Source organism: Doryrhamphus excisus, chromosome 18 (genome assembly GCF_030265055.1).
Source record: "Doryrhamphus excisus isolate RoL2022-K1 chromosome 18, RoL_Dexc_1.0, whole genome shotgun sequence".
NCBI lineage: Eukaryota > Metazoa > Chordata > Actinopteri > Syngnathiformes > Syngnathidae > Doryrhamphus > Doryrhamphus excisus.
The window spans coordinates 10287747-10306994 of NC_080483.1; the positions used below are offsets into that span (position 1 = coordinate 10287747).

A 19248-nucleotide genomic window follows, 5' to 3' on the forward strand; every position below is an offset into this window, starting at 1 on the left:
TTTAAGCCTTAATATGATGTGATACAGAAACAACATTGTAATTTTGGAAAATTCAGTTGCAGAAAAACTTATAATGTAACAAGAATACATATTTTTTTTAAAAACGTGTTTTTCAGATTGTTATGAGAAACAAACAAAACTAAATAAAGTTAGACATTTTTTTACAGTATATACAAATTACACTTTCCACGTGTGTTTGTACACCCATTGATTATCCATCCATTCATTTTCTATACTGCTTATTCTCACTAGGGGCGCAGGGGTATGCTGGAGCCTATCCCAGCTGAGTTCGGGCGAGAAGCGGGATACACCCTGGACTGGTCGGCAGCCAATCACAGGACACATATAGACAAACAACCATTCACACTCACATTCATACCTATGGACAATTTGGAGTTGCCAATTAACCTAACATGTTTTTGGAATGTGGGAGGAAACCGGAATACTCTGAGAAATCCCACACAGGCACGAGCCACTGTGCGGCACCCATTGATCAATCATAGTAATATAATAGTATCTAAAAGCTATCCAATAGCTCTCACTTTGATGCACATTCCCGTGAATGCCCTCTATTTTTAGCTCTTTCACAGTCGCACCTGTAAAATTCAACCGGCCATAACGTCCCTTCTTTCCCAAAGACCCCTTGCCTCAATCAGCCGTATATATGCATGTCTCAATTCCCCAAAGACACAGTGGACAGTTGGGGTGACCTACCCCCACGTCCACCCCCCACACTGCATCCCTCTGCCGCCTCCTGCTCCTTGCATCCCTCCATCCATCCCTCCCCTACTCTGCTGAGGGCAACAGCTCCAGAGGTCTACCATATGGGCCAGTGTCTGAGCTCTGTGTATGTGTTGACTGTTAGCCAGCCCCACCTGTTCCACTGTGACAGCCCAGTAGACATTTCTGCTGCAGGCTGGTGGCTGCAGTTGACACAATGATGACAACAATAATGCAAACAAATAAATACACTGCAAAATGCTCTACTTATAGCAATTTATTTACATATGCTGCAAAGTGGACAATTAATTAATTAATAAAAAAAATTAAAACATTAATTAAAAATAATTACAAAAATAATTTAAAAAAAAAATAAATTCCTGAATTTAAAAACACATTTGGTTTTTTTTACTCCCTATTTTTTGTGTAATTGAGCGCCCAAACATGACATCCCACGCATAGCTGATTCAGTCTGAGTGTCTTGTTGAGTGAGCATCATCCCCAGCATGTTCGTCCAAAACATTTTTTCTTATACATATTTTTGCATGCTTTTTTTTATTGAGTGATTGTTAAATAACCCACCATATGTCCAAAGGAAGTTGCGAGTGCTGGTACTTTGTTAAAAAAGGCGAGAAACACCATTTAATTCAATAATGAACTGTAATCAGACATGTTGGAATGGATGACAGAGGTTTCACGGTACAGTATATGCTATATTCAAACGTATTTATGAATTTTGGATTTAATAGTAGTGTGGCGCAATGTGGAAAACATTTTTTTTTAGCTCTGTCAGAACCAATATTGTAATAAGTAAGGAGGAAGGAAGGTTAGGAGGAGACTGCTCAGCCAATATTGATACCACTGATGAGTTCATTGTAAACAATAGTAGTAATGAGTTTCACACCACTAACTGGGTAGTACAACTCTTTAAAAGCGCATGCAGAGATAGAGTAAAGTTGCTAGATGCTGACCACACACAATCCGGCTATAGAAGCAAAGTGCTTTGTTGTTTTCAAGAAACCACATGAGTAGTAATTGTGGTGTTACGATCCCTCTGAGTGGCCCTATTGGGAATCAGCAATAAATATAATGGTCACTAGCACTTAATCCATATCAGCGGAGTAGTGGGGGTAGGATAAAAGTGATCAGGATATGGCACTTAACAAAAGAAACACAGATGGGTTGACTGCAGCACGCAAACAGATGAACAGACAATAACAGATTTTGAGATTAAAATATGGAATAATTTACCCTTGCATTTGAGCGGCAGACTGACAAACATACCCGACCTATAATGAACCCAAACTCAGGGAGGGGCAATGGTGAGAGGTCAGACAGAAGAATACGTGTCAGTTTTCCTACACCTGTGGCCCACCTTCTGCCACCAAGACTCCCACATTCAGTTAGTCTCATTATAGCCTCCTGAATAATGTAAAGGTATATATATGCATGGAGGATCTGCATAATAGGTCTATCTCTCTCTCCATCTGGCCATGTGTTTGTCATCTTGCACTGTGCCTTGCCGTATCTGCTTCAAAGGTGTCAATCAAAACTGAGCATTCTATGTGTTGATATAGTACTGGATCACATTAGGCTGAGCAGGTGTACCTAATGTTGTGGCTGTCCGCTGTACAATTAGAACCTATCCTCAGCCGTTGGAGCTGACATGAGTATTCAGGAGTCTCATGAGAATTAACCAGCCATCAGCCGCCTGACCCCTGATGACTCCGAGCATCCTGGGCTCAGCTGATACGCGTGCCGTGTAGCCCCCACCAACCTCGTCCCTCGCTGAAATGACGAGCAGGAGGAGTGGGAGGACAGGAGGACCAGCAGGTAATTAATGATTATGATGACGAGGGCCATCTTGCTAGCCTCTCGGAACCAACCCCCACTGCTTTCCAAATGCAGAAGCCCTGCCCTTGGCCTGGGGTCTGGCTCCCGCATAGACTAGGCTTGGGTGGGTGGGTGGGTTAGCGTGGGTAAAGTGTCAATACTTACACAGTCTGGCGTGTCAGCTGTTGGAGATTACGGGAGGAAATATGTAGGATATCAGAGGCAACTGGACTAGGTTGCGGGGAGCTGGAGAAACTTTATTACATTTTGATGATACAGTAGTGTTAGCTCGCTTGACATCGAATCACCCAACTTTAACCCTTTTGCATAAGTGGGACAAAAATGACCCGGTCAGGTTGTTTTCTTGAAATATCTTTGTAATGAAAAATTTGTATCATTTCATATTCCAAATATTCCTCAAAAAACATGTTTTTGATATCATGCCGTTCACATTTTTAACTTATCTTTTATATATTTTAAGAAATTTCGGTTTTTATGTTACTACCCCAACCTTCCATAAGTGGGTCGAAAATGACCCGGTCAGGTTGCTTTCTTGAAATATCTTTGTAATGAAAAATTGTTATCATTTCATATTTCAGGTATTCCTCAAAAAACAGAATTTTGATATCATGCCATTCACATTTTTAACTTACTTTTATGGAACACACAATGGATCCTCACATTTTCTATTGTTGTACAGGGTCATTTCCTTTTTCAAAGATGGAAAAAAGTGACAAATTAAGATGTTTCTAACATGAAATCATTCTTGTGTGGTCCTAAATATAATACTAAATATCATACAAGTGATTATTCCTAACCAAAATGGCAAATTTGGCATGAAAACGCATTGATTCTAGTATGGGTCATTTTTGACCCACTTATGGAAGAGTGTAGGGTCCAGTCACTCGTGCATCTAAGGGTTAACACAGCAAGCCACAAAAATGAATAGGTTTTGTGGAGTTCAGGTCTTATACAACTTATAGCACTGATGCAGATGGCAATGAGAAAGTCAGGTAGACAGTCCTTGCTAATGACCCCCCCTTGTGATGCAAGAACATATACTACTGTACACTGAAGTAAACTAGCAGATGGGTGTCATGCCTGTCACCTGGGGAGATAATGGAGAACCAGGAGGTCGCATATGTGTATAATTTTGCGCCATTTTGCATAGGCAGTTGCATTGTGTGACTGATGTTCAACAATCCCTGCTCGATGCCTGAAGGTTCCACCTTGTAAAAATTGCTCCGTTTTGTGCTTTACATCCAGACACTGGTTCAGTTGGCCAGTAGGTCATGTCAGCTGATTTACTCCGTAACAATCCTGCTGGTGTGATTAAAGGGGATGCGACAAAGGCGATGAAGGGGGCTTGGTTGGTGGTAGTGGTGGGGGCTCAGTGGCCAGCTGTCACACAGAGGGACCATAATGACCACAGCAAATCCCACCGCCGTCTGAGCCCGAGTTCTTCTTTGACTCGGGCCTCCTGCTAACAGACCAGTCATCCCTTTTGTTAAGCTGTCAAGGAGCTGCTTGACAAGATGAGTTAGACAGCACATTGTTGTCACAATCAAAGGTTTAGTCTGGATTGATGCGTTGTTTGGGTAGGTCACTGAATACATGCTCGCTGTAAGTTGCAACTACTGATGAGTTTTAAGTGGAAATAATAAATGTAATGGTAATGGTAATGGTTTTATTTCATTTGAACATGCATCAGATTACAATTGAATGCATCACATAATCAGTTCACAGTTCCACATGTCCAAAAGGAGTAGGAAGCTTATTAAATCCTACCCCTCCATCTGGTACTTTTACAATCAGTAACTGTTACATTTGTTCACTTCCTGCTTTCCATAATACAGTTTACAGATTTTTTTTTGTTTTTTTTTTTTAATAATGTACCTTGTAGCAAAGTGCGAGGTGATATGAGCATACAATGACATAATGGGTACCATAGTAATTGTCAATATAGTGATATGTATAACACATCATGACTGGTTCAAGACTCTTCATCCTTGTATTTAGCAAACATCAACTGCTTGTATTGTTTCTTGAATTGGCTCATCGTTGTGCATTGTTTGAGGGTCTTACTCAATCCATTCCATAGTTTGATTCCACATACTGAAATGCTATGGCTTTTTAACGTAGTCCGAGCATTTCAGTGTTTCAAATTTAGTTTCTAATTTAATTTCTCCTCTCTTGTAGAGAAGTGTTGGATGACATTTTTAGGTAATTGGTTATTTTTAGCCTTATGCATTATTTTAGCTGTTTGACGATGAACTATATCAGCAAGTTTAAGTATTTGTGATAAATGTGTTATAATGGTAAATCTATGAAGCGTTGCACAGGGTACTGGTTCACATGGTAGGCAGTATTCAAACAACATATTGCATTATGGTGGTATCGGACTGCTTTTGCCCATACAAATTTCTGCAAATTCTTCAAATTGAAAAATGTATAGACAGATAGTAGACTATACAAAGCTTGCAGTGTCTAAATTTATGACTCCATTTGTTGTACAAGTAGCAACACTTGTCATTGTTGCTGTTTATTTTCACCACAGCCTTGTCCTACTGTTTACTGTGTGCACCTGCCAGTGACTACGTGGGTGACTGCTGTATAGAACTAATTCCATGCATGTTTTGGCTGTCTATTGAGACTGAGGCCTGTTTTGTAGAAATGAATTCAAACAGCTAAAAATAAGGCTAAAAATAACCACTTTCCTAAAAATGTCATCTAATACTTCATTTCGTGAAAAAAGAAAAAAAAACTATATTATGAAAGCAGGAAGTGAACAAATGTGACAGTTACTGATTGTAAAAGTACCAGATGGAGGGGTAGGATTTAAGAAGCTTTGCTTCTTCCTACTCCTTTTGGACATGTGGAACTGTGAACTGATTATGTGATGCATTCAATTGTAATCTGATGCATGTTCAAATGAAATAAAACCATTATCATAATGATTTCCTGTTGATAGTTTTGCCTTCCGGGTTGCCTTAAAGCGCTGCACATCGCAACAATATAGCGTGCTATTGCTTACTGTGAAACATTAGAATAGTATTTCACCCAAAACCTGTGAAAATATGTGAATTTTTTAGGACATATTTAATGGTTATGGAATAAGATGTGGCCATAGGTACTTTTGATATTATTCAGTTTAACATAGGAGTACTTTAATTACTCTGGAATAGTTATGATAGTACAAGATATGCTGCAAAGCCTCTAAAGAAACAAATAAAACATGCATTAAGATATGGTATTACATAAATTATTATTGTGTGCATCTACCCATACAAATTAATTCTCCATAGTGCCCTGTCTGCAATTTCCTGCATATGCCTGCCAATAACTGCATGGGCGGCTGCACTATAGAATTCTACTATAGAATCACGGACATCCAACTCCCAGCTCACACCGGCAGTAGCTGATTCTCTCTGCGCTCCTCCAGAGCAGGAGCAGTAGGTAATGACTCCTGCCTGCTGCTCGGTGGAACTTAATTTGTTATTGTAGCGGAGCAGCTGTGCAGCATGCTGCCGAGAGCAGGTGGCGGCCTGGCAGGAGGAGGGGAGGCAGGGAGGGAGGGACGGCGAGGAGAGCATGGGGGAGGACGACAGCGTGTGGCATATGTGGGTGGCTGTAGGAAAAGGGGGAGGATGATGATGGTGAGGGTGTGTGAGTCCTTGAGATGGGGGTGGTATAACTCACAGCTCTGTCAGCCAGCATCCAAATATTATGCCTGTGAAGAGGACTAATGCGAGAGATTCTGGATAGAGTCCAGTTAGACACTTTTTTAATGTGTCGGGAGAGTTCTGGCTCTGTGTCAATGTGGCTCAACAGTTGATGCATTGAATATTCAACCTTTTGCTGTGATTTCATGTGTGTTTATAATGTTGTTTTTTTAAATTTACCACACAAATAGTTCAATTATTATCAAGGGGAGTCAGGCCGCTTAGTTTCATGTCCTTTTGGTTAATTTCAGTAGTGCCAGGCTTGCAGGATGAACCTTAAACGACCCACATATTGACTACCCCTGTCCCTACTGTCCTTTACAGTACCTGTAAAAGCTGCCATTTTTTTTTTTCAGTTAGTGCCATTAATACGTTCCAGAAGATCCAACTCAAACCAAAACGTATGCTGACCGAATACATTCTTCTTAAAAGACATAACGGTGTCAGTCAGCACAGAACCACGCAGTCAACCACTGATGATGTCATAGATGGGCGATGCAGCTGAGGGACAATGACTTCTGGTTCCAGGTTCCAGTTCAGTGAATGCTAAAAGGGATGTTTTATGATAAATATTTATGGATGTTTTATGATGTAGGGAGGGGAAACAGGAAGGGATTAAAAAATATATTGAATTAATTTATAAATAAACAAAAAATTAAAGAATAAAGGAAATGGAAGTGAAAAACACTGTAGTTGGAATAGCAGTGACAATTGGGAAGTAGTAAGACTCAAGTTATTATTTAATTTGAGGTATTTTAAAGAATATTCTCTCACATAATTTTATTTTTCAATCTCACTGAAACAATACCATAACATTGATGTTTTATATCCATGACTGGTGTGGTGACTGTTTAGTTGGAGTGGTTTCTTTCTTTCTTTTGTACTGGACGATGTACGATAGGATGACTAATAATGAACTGGTTGCTCTTGGCACGTGGTTGGGTGCCTCAAGCTGGGTGAGGGTGGTTGGATGTGGGGTTTTTATTCTGTGTAGACAAGGAATAATATATGTTTTGTTGGGATGAGGTTGGATTTTGGGTGTTTAGGGGAGTGGGACAAGATAAGTCTTGACTTCTTCCCACTCCCTTTCGTTTGTGTGTGTACGTGTACGTTTATATATACATAGGTATTTTTATTTGTATTGATTTTGGTTGGTTTGTTGTGCTTTGGGTGTTTTTCATGTTCAAAAAAAAAAAGTTATAAATATACCACGATAAGATACGGGGCATGTTGTATGCTAACTGACTGGGAAATCGAGGCACAATTTTTGAATAAATGTGATGTTTATGAATTATGTGACGCCTATAATTCCCGAAACGCTTCTCCCCACCCTGTGATGTTGAAAGCAATTGTTGCTAATTTCCAACAATAATTTTAGACATCTCACTGTGTAATATCTTGTTGCTGTGTGGAAGCACACAGTTGTGGTAATATCCTGCATTGCTGGGTTCTGTGTAAAAGGCAAAAATAGGTAAATGCGGCGCCTATTGTAATGGCTTTGATGTGACCGTGTAAAAGAGACCTTCGTATGAAGAAAGAAAGCCCCTTCCACATTGTGATCTTGCAAAATAGCCAAAACAGTCATAACAGTATTGCCCTGTTTGCACTTTTGCACAGCGACAGAGAATCCCACATCCCGATTCCAGTATGATGACAGACAAAATCTCATACTTACCTCCAAATATGGTATATTGATGGGTCAACTTTGCCACCCTCATTCAGTTGCTACAGCATTTGACTTGATTTGTCGCCCTTTGTTGTACTTTATATGATATCATGAATCACAACAATCATGTTTCTACAGGTGTGAGGACAACAGCGGTACACTCTGACCCATAACAAATGGCTTGCATGTCCTTGGTCCCATTATATGTTTTTACATAGAGACCAAGCATCAGAAGGGGCAATGAAAACCCTTTAATGTGATGCAAACAAAAATCAATAACCCGAGTAGTCTTGTTATATGCTTCAATGCCTCATAAACAAAAAAAACACCATCATCTTTTATGTGTTGAATGACGCCCATTAAGCTCCATTAAAGAGTGACAATAAACTATGCATAACACATACTCAGTCGAGTGCATTATCCCGTATGTAGCCCCCACCCCCAAGACGACTATTATGCTCCCATTTGTTTGAGTAGCAGCTTTCAGTCTATGTGTCTTTTCAGACCAGGATTTGGAAACCTTAATCCACCAAGCAAAGTTTTTTTTTCTTTCCACCATCTGGAGTTTAAAGCTTTTCAAGAGAAAAAACATCATGCAGGAAGTGAGACACCAAGCTGGAGCTTGTGCTTGATGCAAGGACGATTCTCTAGGGGGTTTGTTTATGCATACTTTCATATCAGGATTCGGTAGTACGGTCCTGCAAAGGCAGCTGGGTCACTTTAGCCCAAGGGCATGACTCCAAGGCTCCACTCGTGTCACTGTGACCCCCACCGAGGACATCAGTCAGTCTTTGCTGAGTAGAAGACATGATGAATATAGTAGTGTTGTTGATGATGTAGATACAGTGACCACCAGGGTGCAGCAAAGAGTGCAGTGCAGTAAAATTGGAAGTGAAATTGTAAGTTTCTTACAGTAGGTCATCAATGCATTCATTTCTTTCTGTACACTTTCTGGAACAATTCCATGGAATGTTTTGCTGAACCATATTCATAGTTGAGCATGTGATATTTAATGGGAATTAACTGCAAACTAGGTGCAAATTTTATCATGTACAAACAATAAACATTTAGCATAGTCACATACAGACAGGAGTTTCCTCCCACATTCCAAAAACATGCAGTTTGGCGACTCTAAATTGTCCATAGGTATGAATGTGAGCGTGAATGATTGTCTATATGTGCCCTGTGATTGGCTGGCGACCCCACCTCTCGCCTGAAGTCAGCTGGGATAGGCTCCAGCATACCCCCGTGTCCCTTGTGAGCAACATAGAAAATGGATGGATGGACAGACATACAGACAGGCATGCAAACCAATGTACATATAAAACATATTTTAAATGAATGTAACATACAGTGGAGCATTGGTTAACTTCCGCCTCGGTTAGCATGTTTTTACACCATAAATTTGACTCAGTTTTTGTGCGCTTTCCTGTTAGCGTACTATATGACAATGCACTTTTTTTAAAAATGTTGCCCATCATTCACAATCCTCCTGTGAAACATGAACATTTCTTTCATGAATGAGTTAATTTCAGCTAGCTTACAATGCTGTCATTGGGATACACCTATTTTGACTATGAAGCCCTCTAAAATAAACCTCTAACAATGTTGCATCATTTGATATATCTGCTGTGATAATGCATTAACACGTACACCGATGATAACATGTAATAGTTGCAGTAACTTGCCGTATTTTGATTATTTAAAACACTACCGAAAGTTCTTTCCAAGTGCGCATTGATACTAGCTAGCTAACACAACACCTCGCTCATTGCTAGTCTCAGCGTCATTCACAGACGGAAGAGTGGAGACCGAGCTCTTGATTTCACTACAAAGACTCAACAAGATGCTCATTTGCGTCAGCTTTTTTTTACCTGAGGACTGGCGCACACGTCTTGTGCTGGAAGACACAGCCATCCCAAGGAGAGCGGAGATAGTAAGTGTTGTTGCTGTTGTTGACAGAACTAGCATAACAATGTGTATCAATGCGTCAAGAAAATAAGTTTCGGTAGTGTTTTAAATCATCAAAATACAGCGAAATACTGCAACTATTACATGTTATCATCAATGTACGTGTTAATGCATGATCTAACGTTGTTAGAGGTTTATTTTTTAGAGGGATTCGTAGTCGAAAGCTAGCTGAAATTAACTTGTTTTCTTGTGTTATAATGCACAGAAAAGGGCAATAAATATGTGTTGATGTTTCACATAAAGATTGTGAATGATGGGCAAAATTCCCCAAACAGTGCAGTTCCCCTTTAAATGTAGTAATTTCTATTATTATTAATCATACATGACTTTTTTGAAATAAATATTTAAATTTTATTGTCATTAGCCTTTGGGACCTAACAATAAAACAATGTAAGCATATTCCCAGTTCCCTGTTAAACATAACCTGCAGTTATGCTCATTTTCAGATTATTAGCATTCATTTCTTTAAATGTCCTTTTAATTCCGGTTGTGTTTAAAATTAGCAGAATTCGGCAACAATTTGTCCTGTACACATTTGTATCGACTGTATGTATTGACTTGACAGAACCCCCCAGTTTGACGCTACAGAGGGCCCGTGGGAAAAGTCTATTGGGCAAAACATGAAGGCATGCCATCTTTCACACTCGTCAATCATTTCCACATATACCCGCTTGATTCAATTAGACCCTCTTGAAAACATGTGGCTCATTTGGAAGCCACCCCCATAATTTTTCCCCTTTGCCGTCTATTCTTTGGGCTGAGTCGGATTCCAATCCTCTGACATTTAAAAAGGGAAATAAACGAAAAGAGGCCCTGCAGGTTTCCATTAGATTTCTAATTGGTTTTGGCTTAGCTGGGCAGTCAGCGCTTGCTGCCAGAAGTCGGCCTTTTGTGTTTTGCCATGTGGAAGAATGTGCTGGAGGTAGACAGCAATACCTGAAGTCATCCCTCCAAGCTCTCTCAGTTGTTTTTGTATGAGAATGTGTTGGTATTGTGCAGATTTGTGTGTTTTTCAGCTTGTTGCCAGTATTTACTTCAGTGTGCGTCATGCATGTGGTTGCTTGTGTTTTGGTAGAAATTGCATGCGCCTGGATTTGTGCTTGTGAGCCCGTGAAGTATCACTCTCACTCCCTCTGGTCGCTGCGTGGGTCCTCCCCACTGGGACCGCCACCTGTTAATGTTTTACTCCAGGCCCTGAGGCTAGACCAGCTCCAGAAACGTCCACATTTGCTCATCGGCACCATCAGTTTGGCTCCCTTACCTCAAATCTGGCTCACATTTACCATCATAGGACCAATCTGGGTTGAATTTTGAACATGGACTGAGTCAAGATGGGGATCCGAGAAAACGCAAGGTTTGATTAATGACTCGCCGGTAACAATTTTGTTTTGGGCAAGCTTGTCCTGCTGGATCCTGGATTCTCGTGAAAACAGAGAGAGAATTTATGGGGTCACAGTTGTAGCCCAGGCCTCCACATGAGATCACCACAACAAAGAATCTGGCGAGTTCTGTTTGAACAATAAAGCGGCTGAACAGCAAATTAGCCAGAACTTGACTATGATACAAATACAGTACTACTTGGAAGGCTGACCACAATCTGGGTTGTGGTGCTTGTTGACCTCCAATTTGGTTGACTTTCAAAACTAAATTTCCCACTGAGATCAGTTATTTTTGGAATAATTCGTTCCAGAGTCTCCATCAAAAAAACTTTATTTACTGTACAGGCAATGTTTTACGTGTTACGTGTCATACTAGTATAGTATAGTTTACACCAGAGGTGGGCAAACTACGGCCCAGGGGCCACATCCGGCCTGCCAAGTGTTTAAATACGGCCCGTCCATCCATTTTCTGTACCGCTTATCCTCACAAGGGTTCGGTGCCTGCTGGAGCCTATCCCAGCTGTCTTCGGGCGAGAAGCGGGGTACACCCTGGACTGGTCGCCAGCCAATCACAGGACACATATAGACAAACAGCCATTCACACTCACATTCACACCTATGCCCAATTTGGAGTCGGCAATTAACCTAACCGGAGAAAACCCACGCACAAATCGAACCTGGGTCTCCTAGCTGTGTGACTTGCTCGCTAACCACTTGTACACCGTGTAGCCTGTAATCTAGTATATTTACCGAATATTGCTTTGATTAATCAAGTAATTAGACAAAACATATTTTTGCTTGGTTAAGGAACAATTATTAATAAGAGAAAATAAGACATTTCACTTAATAATGAATAACGGATTGGTTTAATTTTTGAGATAATTAACTGTTTTATTTCTTAAATTGACATTGTGCATAGGAATAAAGTGTATTTTGTTATTTTTGCTGCTTTTGTAAATGAATGTATCTGTTTCAGACTGGAACTATTGGGAAAACCATAGTGGAAAGGGAGCGAAATAATCATTACTTTGCTGAGACATTGCTAAGACTAAATTAAATTATGTTGATGGCTGTACATTTAGAAATCCTCCACTTAGACAAGCTTACTAAAAATAACACAAATATTATTTGTCTTATACTGAGTTTTTGCAGTGTTTTTGCAATGAAAACATCTATGTAGTGGAACACATTGCTGTTAACTAAATGAGTAATATATCTATATCCATCTATCCATTGTCTGTGTCGCTTGTCCATGCTGGAGCCTATCCCAGCTGACTTTGGGCGAGAGTCGGGGTACACCCTGGACTGGTCGCCAGCCAATCACAGGGCACATATACACAAAAAACCATTCACACTCACATTCATACCTATGGACAATTTGGAGTCACCAATTAACCTAGTATGTTTTTGGAATGTGGGAGGAAACCGGAGTACCTGGAGAAAACCCACGCATGCGTAGGGAATATTTATCTACCGTATAAAATTACTAGATATATTTTGAAGGTGCGCATTCTCTCACACCTGCTTTCTTCTTTATCATCTGTGTTGGTGACGTAACCGAGTCCTTGACGCAGAAAAAAGATCTCTGCTATTTTCTGTATATAAGGTACTGGAATTATTAGAGTAAACGTTGCACCCACTAATCAAACAGTTGTTCATGATGAAGAAATGTTGGTCTCACTTAAAATGAACTTTAAGGTGGTACTTTCTGGGTACCACTCTTGTATTGTTTTTTTTTTTAAAAAGCACAACAGCAAAGAAAATGATTTTCTCTCTGCAGTCTATTGTTGAAGTCCCTGGTGTTCGCAAAACATTGTTGGCCTTGTCAACCTGATAGGAAATGTCGAGTTCTGTGTTTCGTGAGACCTTCTGCACTCTCCCCGCCAAGGTCTGTTTCCAATTGAACGCCCTGTCTTCCCCTGTCGATTACTACAGACTTGAAGCAGCATTTAAAAGCGAGGAAGAGAGGAGTGACCGAGCAGTTAAAAGTGGTGGGGGGGAAGAAGAAGAAGAAAAAAAAAAACGGTGAGAGAAACGAGTCGAAAGGGATTAGCTGTCAGGGAGAATGTGAAGCTAATTGAAGCCAGTTTTTGCACAGCTGTTTCTTGTTGCCGCGCGGCACTGCAATGGAGCGACGGCGAGGATGGGATCCAGATGTGGTCCTGCGCCAAGGATGGCCCGCCAACAACTATCCTCAGAAATACCAGCCTTACAGAAATCTAAGGCTTGCCTATAGCGCTGAGAAAACATGACTCCTTCCCCCACCTGTGGACTAGAACCCCCAGTACTTGATTGTGGCTCCTAGTTCTGCTTGGAGTGCTGTTAACACTGTCATTTTGTTATAGAGCCAGTCACCGCCATGACCCCCGGTATTCAACTGTCACAAAGTGGTGTAAACATCGCCTTGACACATTTGTCCGTTCCAAAAAGGTGGCGTGCAGCACTGGAGGCCCGTTTAGCATATTTTCACATGGCTTTTGAAACATTGAGCCTTAAAGGAGATTAAGTGTTTCTTTTGTGTGCTCATCTGTTTTAAAGTGTTTCTTTTAAATCGTCACAGACAAAAAGAAACTTGTACCCTCAATCGGACGTCTTGGTATAGGGAGCATGGTCGTATGTGTGATTTAGGGTCTCCTCCAGCGAAGTGGAGGCACAAAAGGGTCCCAGGCACTTCAGAGTGAACCAGAACGGTCAAGTGAAAGGAACTTATTGCCGCATTATGCTTCTTTACTTCACTCCCGTCCCCCGTGTACCCTGTCCTCATGGTTTTCACCCCCGTCTGTCATTTCAAAGTAGGCCCAGACAAAGAACGTCCTCATGCCCCTCATCAATCCCACTTTGTGCCTGTGACTTTCTTCGCTTTATGTATTTTTGGTTCGACTTCTAGTTCTTCCAAACTTCTCACAGGAAAAACTTAACCTCTTTCTTTTGATGCTGTTGTTAATATAAATGTTCCCGATTGTGGGACGATATGGTAATATAACCCGTAATACTATATACAGTGTATACTACTGTATACACTGTGAAACCAAGTAAATTCTGCAAAGTAGACAACTTTAATTTTGTACATCATACACTTTCTCAGACAGGCATTAACATTTTCTCACATTTCTCTCTTGTTTAAATACTCGAAAAATGGTTGGACATAATATATTATAGAGTCCCATGTATTTCACTCCTCTGTAGCATTTTTGTATCCTTGATAAAACATATTGCTCCCGTATACAGCACAAATTCACAACCATTCATAGTAAGGGTGCCAGATTCAGACAAGAAGTTATCATTTTAACTACAGCAAAGCATGCTGGGAAATGCATAATCTGCTAATTTCCATACAGGATTTGTAATCCCTGTTCATTAAAAATACTGTAAATTTTGCTTGATTGATTTTGGTTGATTAACAATGACTTTATTGAAACAAACAACTAGGCCAAAACAAACGTCGTTGGAACATGCCGTGGACCCCCAATAACTAAATATGCCCCTGGCTGCAGGCTGCAAGTGAGCAAACGCAAATATGAATGAGACACGAACGCAATGGCGTCTAAGCCGAATTGGGAATATTTTGGTCAAAAGCAGTGGTGACGAAGAAGGGGAATACAACATGCACACCTCAAACACAACAATCCTATCCAGTTTGACCCAACTGAGAAAAAAAAAGACTGCCACTCGAGGTGCAATGGAGTCTTCCTCCCAACAGTCAACGCTGACTGTTCTTAAAGATACATTGTGTTGGGTATTATTATCCATCCATTTTCTATGCCACTTATCCTCACAGGGGTCACGGAGTATGCTGGAGACTATCCAAGATAACTTCAGGCGGGAGGCGGGATAAAACCTGGACTGGTCGCCAGCCAATCACAGGGCCTGACTGACGCATTAGGTAAGTATACATAAACAAAACACTGCAAACTGGTGCGCGGTCTGTGTCGTTCATGGCAAGGTTTCTATTAAGGAATAATACCTTAAGGAATGGGGTATAGTTTTTGGTTATGATTTTTATTTAAGTGCAAATTTTGCTAAAATAGACAAAATATTTTTTTTAAAGAGCTTGACATTACATTTCCAATGGCTTAGTGAAAGTAACGGGCTTTGTGAAAATACATGTTGTGGATACAGACTGCACACTGAGGTCCCTCAGAAATCACAAAATCTAAAACTTAAGTTGCACCGTTTTGTATTTTTTATTTCATTGTCTTTGTGACATAATTTTGCATGTCTCAAAATAGCAAATACACCAAAACTATCATTTGCATATTGCATATTAGCTACATTAAAGAGGTGGAATACCAACAGCTTTTGGTGTGATGCAGAATAAAAGAAGAATATCTCAAAGCTCTTATATTGGAACCTGTATTTGCAGTGGTACCCGATAGTATCTTGTGGATGTCATTTTTATCAGTCCTCATCACTTCTCAGCCTTGGCCGTCATGAACACTAGCAGGGACTTTGCTATCTGATTGAAAGGTCCAGCATGATAACTTGACAGAGTCTTTCACCTCTGAGGCTCAGAAACATGCTGCTCTCTTTCAGCCAGTGTTTTATGGCTTCACTGCTTGTCAAAGCAGCTATTTATCAACACAAACACGTGTTTGACTTGTTGCTATCTTGCACTGGGAAGCACATGCATATAGGCATCTCAAATAAAATCTTGATGAGATAATAACCAAGATGACACATAAGCTCATCAAACATGTTTAACCATGAACCACAGAGACGCTCTATCAACATTATATTACTTCCCAAATTGCCGCCCCCACTTTCTTTCTCTAGTGAGCTCGCTAGATTTATGACTTTAGTCAAGTTCACCTCATCTGTCGTGCCTCTGACTTTGCTCCTGCTGGGATCGTGGGCCTGTCACAAAGTTAGTCTGTGGCTCAGACCCCGCGTGATCCTTCCTTCCACTGTGGAATGCGTTCTGGCCGCTATTGTTTATGACTCTTGTCAGCTTGTGTCTCTGCTTTTTGTCCTTGCTTTGGGGAGGGGGGGGGGGGGGGGGGGGGGGCTTGTCGACTTCTGCAGCAAGATGTCATCAACAGCCCAGCGGGGGGCTGCCACAGTGCGCTGCTGGAGACATCTGTGCAGTTTTGCTGTGCAAAACCTAAGTCATGTTATGGGTTCTCAAGGGGAAAACATAGCAAGTCAAACAGTAAATATAGCCTGTGATTCTCCACTTGCATACACAAGAGGATTGGATTGCAACTCTGACAAGTCCAAACATCCCTGAGGCTCAACCTTGGGAAATACCAACACCTTTCTGTGTGTGTGTGTGTGTGTGTGTGTGTGTGTGAGCACAAGGCTAAGCCAGACGTTATCTTCCCGAAGCTTTAATTGAACCCTTCAGAAACCCCCCCACCGCCACTACCACCACCCGAAACTACTACACCCTGACAGAGCAAAAGCCTGAAGGCTCTATCTCTTGCCAGCCCAGGTGTTCGTTGCTTGGCTGCCAGATGAGCCACCTGCACATCACAGGTGTGACGGCCGTCAGGGAAGTGAACACAGCTGCTTCAGTAGCCTCAGGGACAAAACCAAACATGGAAACTTTATATTGAAAGGTAGCAGGATGTGTCAGGATAGCACACATTTTTGAAGGTGGTGTTTCCTATCCCTCAGCACGAGACAACTTTCCCTTTTTGCTGCATGGCAAAACCACAGAAACTGTGTGTGTGTTGTGGTTATGACGAGGCCGTAAGGACTCTTGATACTGCATGTAAGTACATTTATGACTGTTATTAGATGAATACTTGTGAAGATTGTAGCTCTCTCTTTTTTGTAGATGGTTATCATCTGACGGGAAATATTCCTTATCTATCTCCTCAAGGGATGCTGATGCAATCATTTATTTGACCTGCTGTAATTGTATCAGCTTAATGCGTGATGACATGGATTTTACAATAGCTTGCCACAATAGCTTACAATATATATTCTAAAATAGTGAAAAAAATATTAAACACAAGACAAAATGAAGGGAAAAATATGTTTTTGCAGTGCAAATGTCCCTCAAGTACAACACTTGCCAGACCCCCCCCTTCCCCTTAAACTTTTTCCAACTACTTAAGGGTGCTTATTTCACATACTTAAGCTCCCTTTAAGTTGAATTTGACTTAAATTTGAATCTCAACAATTAAAACTCTCATTCAAGAAAATAAATAAAAATCAGTTAGTCTATAGCAGGGGTCAGCAACCTGCGGCTCCAGAGCCGCATGTGGCTCTTCATCCTCTTTGTTGTGGCTCCCTTTGCGATGCTTGAATATTTTTTAACACCCGAGTGGGGAAAATGCACGTCTTTTGTAATGAGTTTTAAAAAATCCAACTTTGTCTGAGACCATGAATGCATCCTGACTGAGTTCTGACTGCTATTCAGTTCAGTACATGAAAGAAAATAAGTAATACTTTCCCGGAGCTATTTGACAATTCTCAAAAATAAATTAGAGCTCACTTAAAAACAGCGGCATGGGAACTTGTTTGCGCCAGAGTAAATAAATCAGGTAAGTTTACAGTAGTTTTTATTTAGTTTTTTTTATTATGTACGTTTATCTCCAATACTAGCAAGAGTACTCCAACTCGTCTTTTCTTATCTGAACTACTTTGATACCCCCAAATTCCCTCTAATGTTGTTTTAAACATACTATATGTTTTGTGGCTCCAGGTTATTTTTCTTCAGTGGGCAAAGGGGTAAAATGGCTCTTTTCATAGTAAAGGTTGCCGACCCCTGGTCTATAGCCACCAAGTAACCTTAGCTTAATTGATCATGTACATCTCAATAATGTGGTGTACATAAAATGATGCTATAGTGCCATAACTTTATCTTTGACCAAATTAACAGCACTATTATCATTATCTCCTACCCTCACCCAACTAGCAGCGAAGGCTAAACAAACTCATATCGACTCATAATTCCTTACTTTTTACTTCACATTTTCAAAGTGATTTTTTTTCTTGGTCTGCAATATAATTAATATGATATAGTATTAACAATGTTTTATTTTTTAGCAATTACTGTTTTTTACCTTGTAATTAACCTGAGGGCTGAGGTCCAGCGGCACCCACCCCCTTGCTATACTTCTTGGTTTACACTACATCTCATAGTGGATGTTTGATCACGTTTAGGGGCGCGAGTATCACGCCTGTAGAGGGTGCCCATCGGCCATCCTCGATGAGGATTTGGTGAGCACTCAACATTAGTACATGGATTTTTTTTTTTGGTTCCCCCTCTGGGGTGCCCCCATAGCTAGAACCACTACTGACCTGTATTCAATGGTATTCTACATAGCTCGGTGTGATTTGACATTTTTCCCGCCATGTTGCATTGAAAGTAATTGTTGCCGTCTAACAGCCGTGTTTGTGGGCATAAACTTATCTCAATTGTAGTTTTTTCGGCTTTCAGACATGTTTTGTTATGTCTAAGTAAATGACATACAACACAAACAACAAGATTCATGTAGTAAAAGTTGAAAAATCACACACTTTACTGTGCAGTATCATAAACCAACCTTCAGATGTTAGTGGCAACCACTATAAATACAATAATTGAATTTTTAGGCGTTAGAATGTGATGTTGACTAAGGAAGCTCGCTGTTAAGCCCATAATGGAAAATATTCCAACTCAAACTTACACAAAAGTCTAAATTACAGTTTCCCAAAGCAGCTGTCACATAAAGAGAACAACCTCAGATGCAGAGGTGAGTTGATTGGATTTACTCACTGTATGTGTTATGTCTGTGTGTGGGCTCGTCCCCAAGTTTGAGAGCCCACGCTCGTTTAGCACCCACAGCGCTCCCAAACATGGACTTGTTTATAGAAGTGTCCATGTTTACGTGCCGATGTAGGCCATGACGCCAGCAGCACGTTCTGGTATCATTTCCCAATTAGCAAGTGCCTCAGATGGACATCCATAACAGTGCATGAAGTTCGGGCAAGCAGGCAAGAGTTGTGTATCGTTTAAAGGGAGTTA

General features: G+C 40.7%; 1 protein-coding gene across 2 annotated transcripts in view; it reads left to right on the forward strand.

Moving 5' to 3' along the window:
- The first annotated feature begins 15076 nt into the window (after window positions 1–15076).
- The window catches only part of cbfa2t2 (CBFA2/RUNX1 partner transcriptional co-repressor 2), a 39201-nt gene continuing 35029 nt past the window's right edge, over window positions 15077–19248 (forward strand). The window contains exon 1 of one of the 2 annotated variants that reach the window (XM_058055115.1): window positions 15077–15174. Coding sequence is in view for 1 of the 2 variants with exons in the window: in XM_058055112.1 (XP_057911095.1) it covers window positions 16935–17004 (70 nt within the window). In the remaining variant the exon portion in view is untranslated. Of the gene's footprint in view, window positions 15175–16853; window positions 17005–19248 lie in introns of those variants that run through there. The other variant, XM_058055112.1, reaches the window with a different exon arrangement.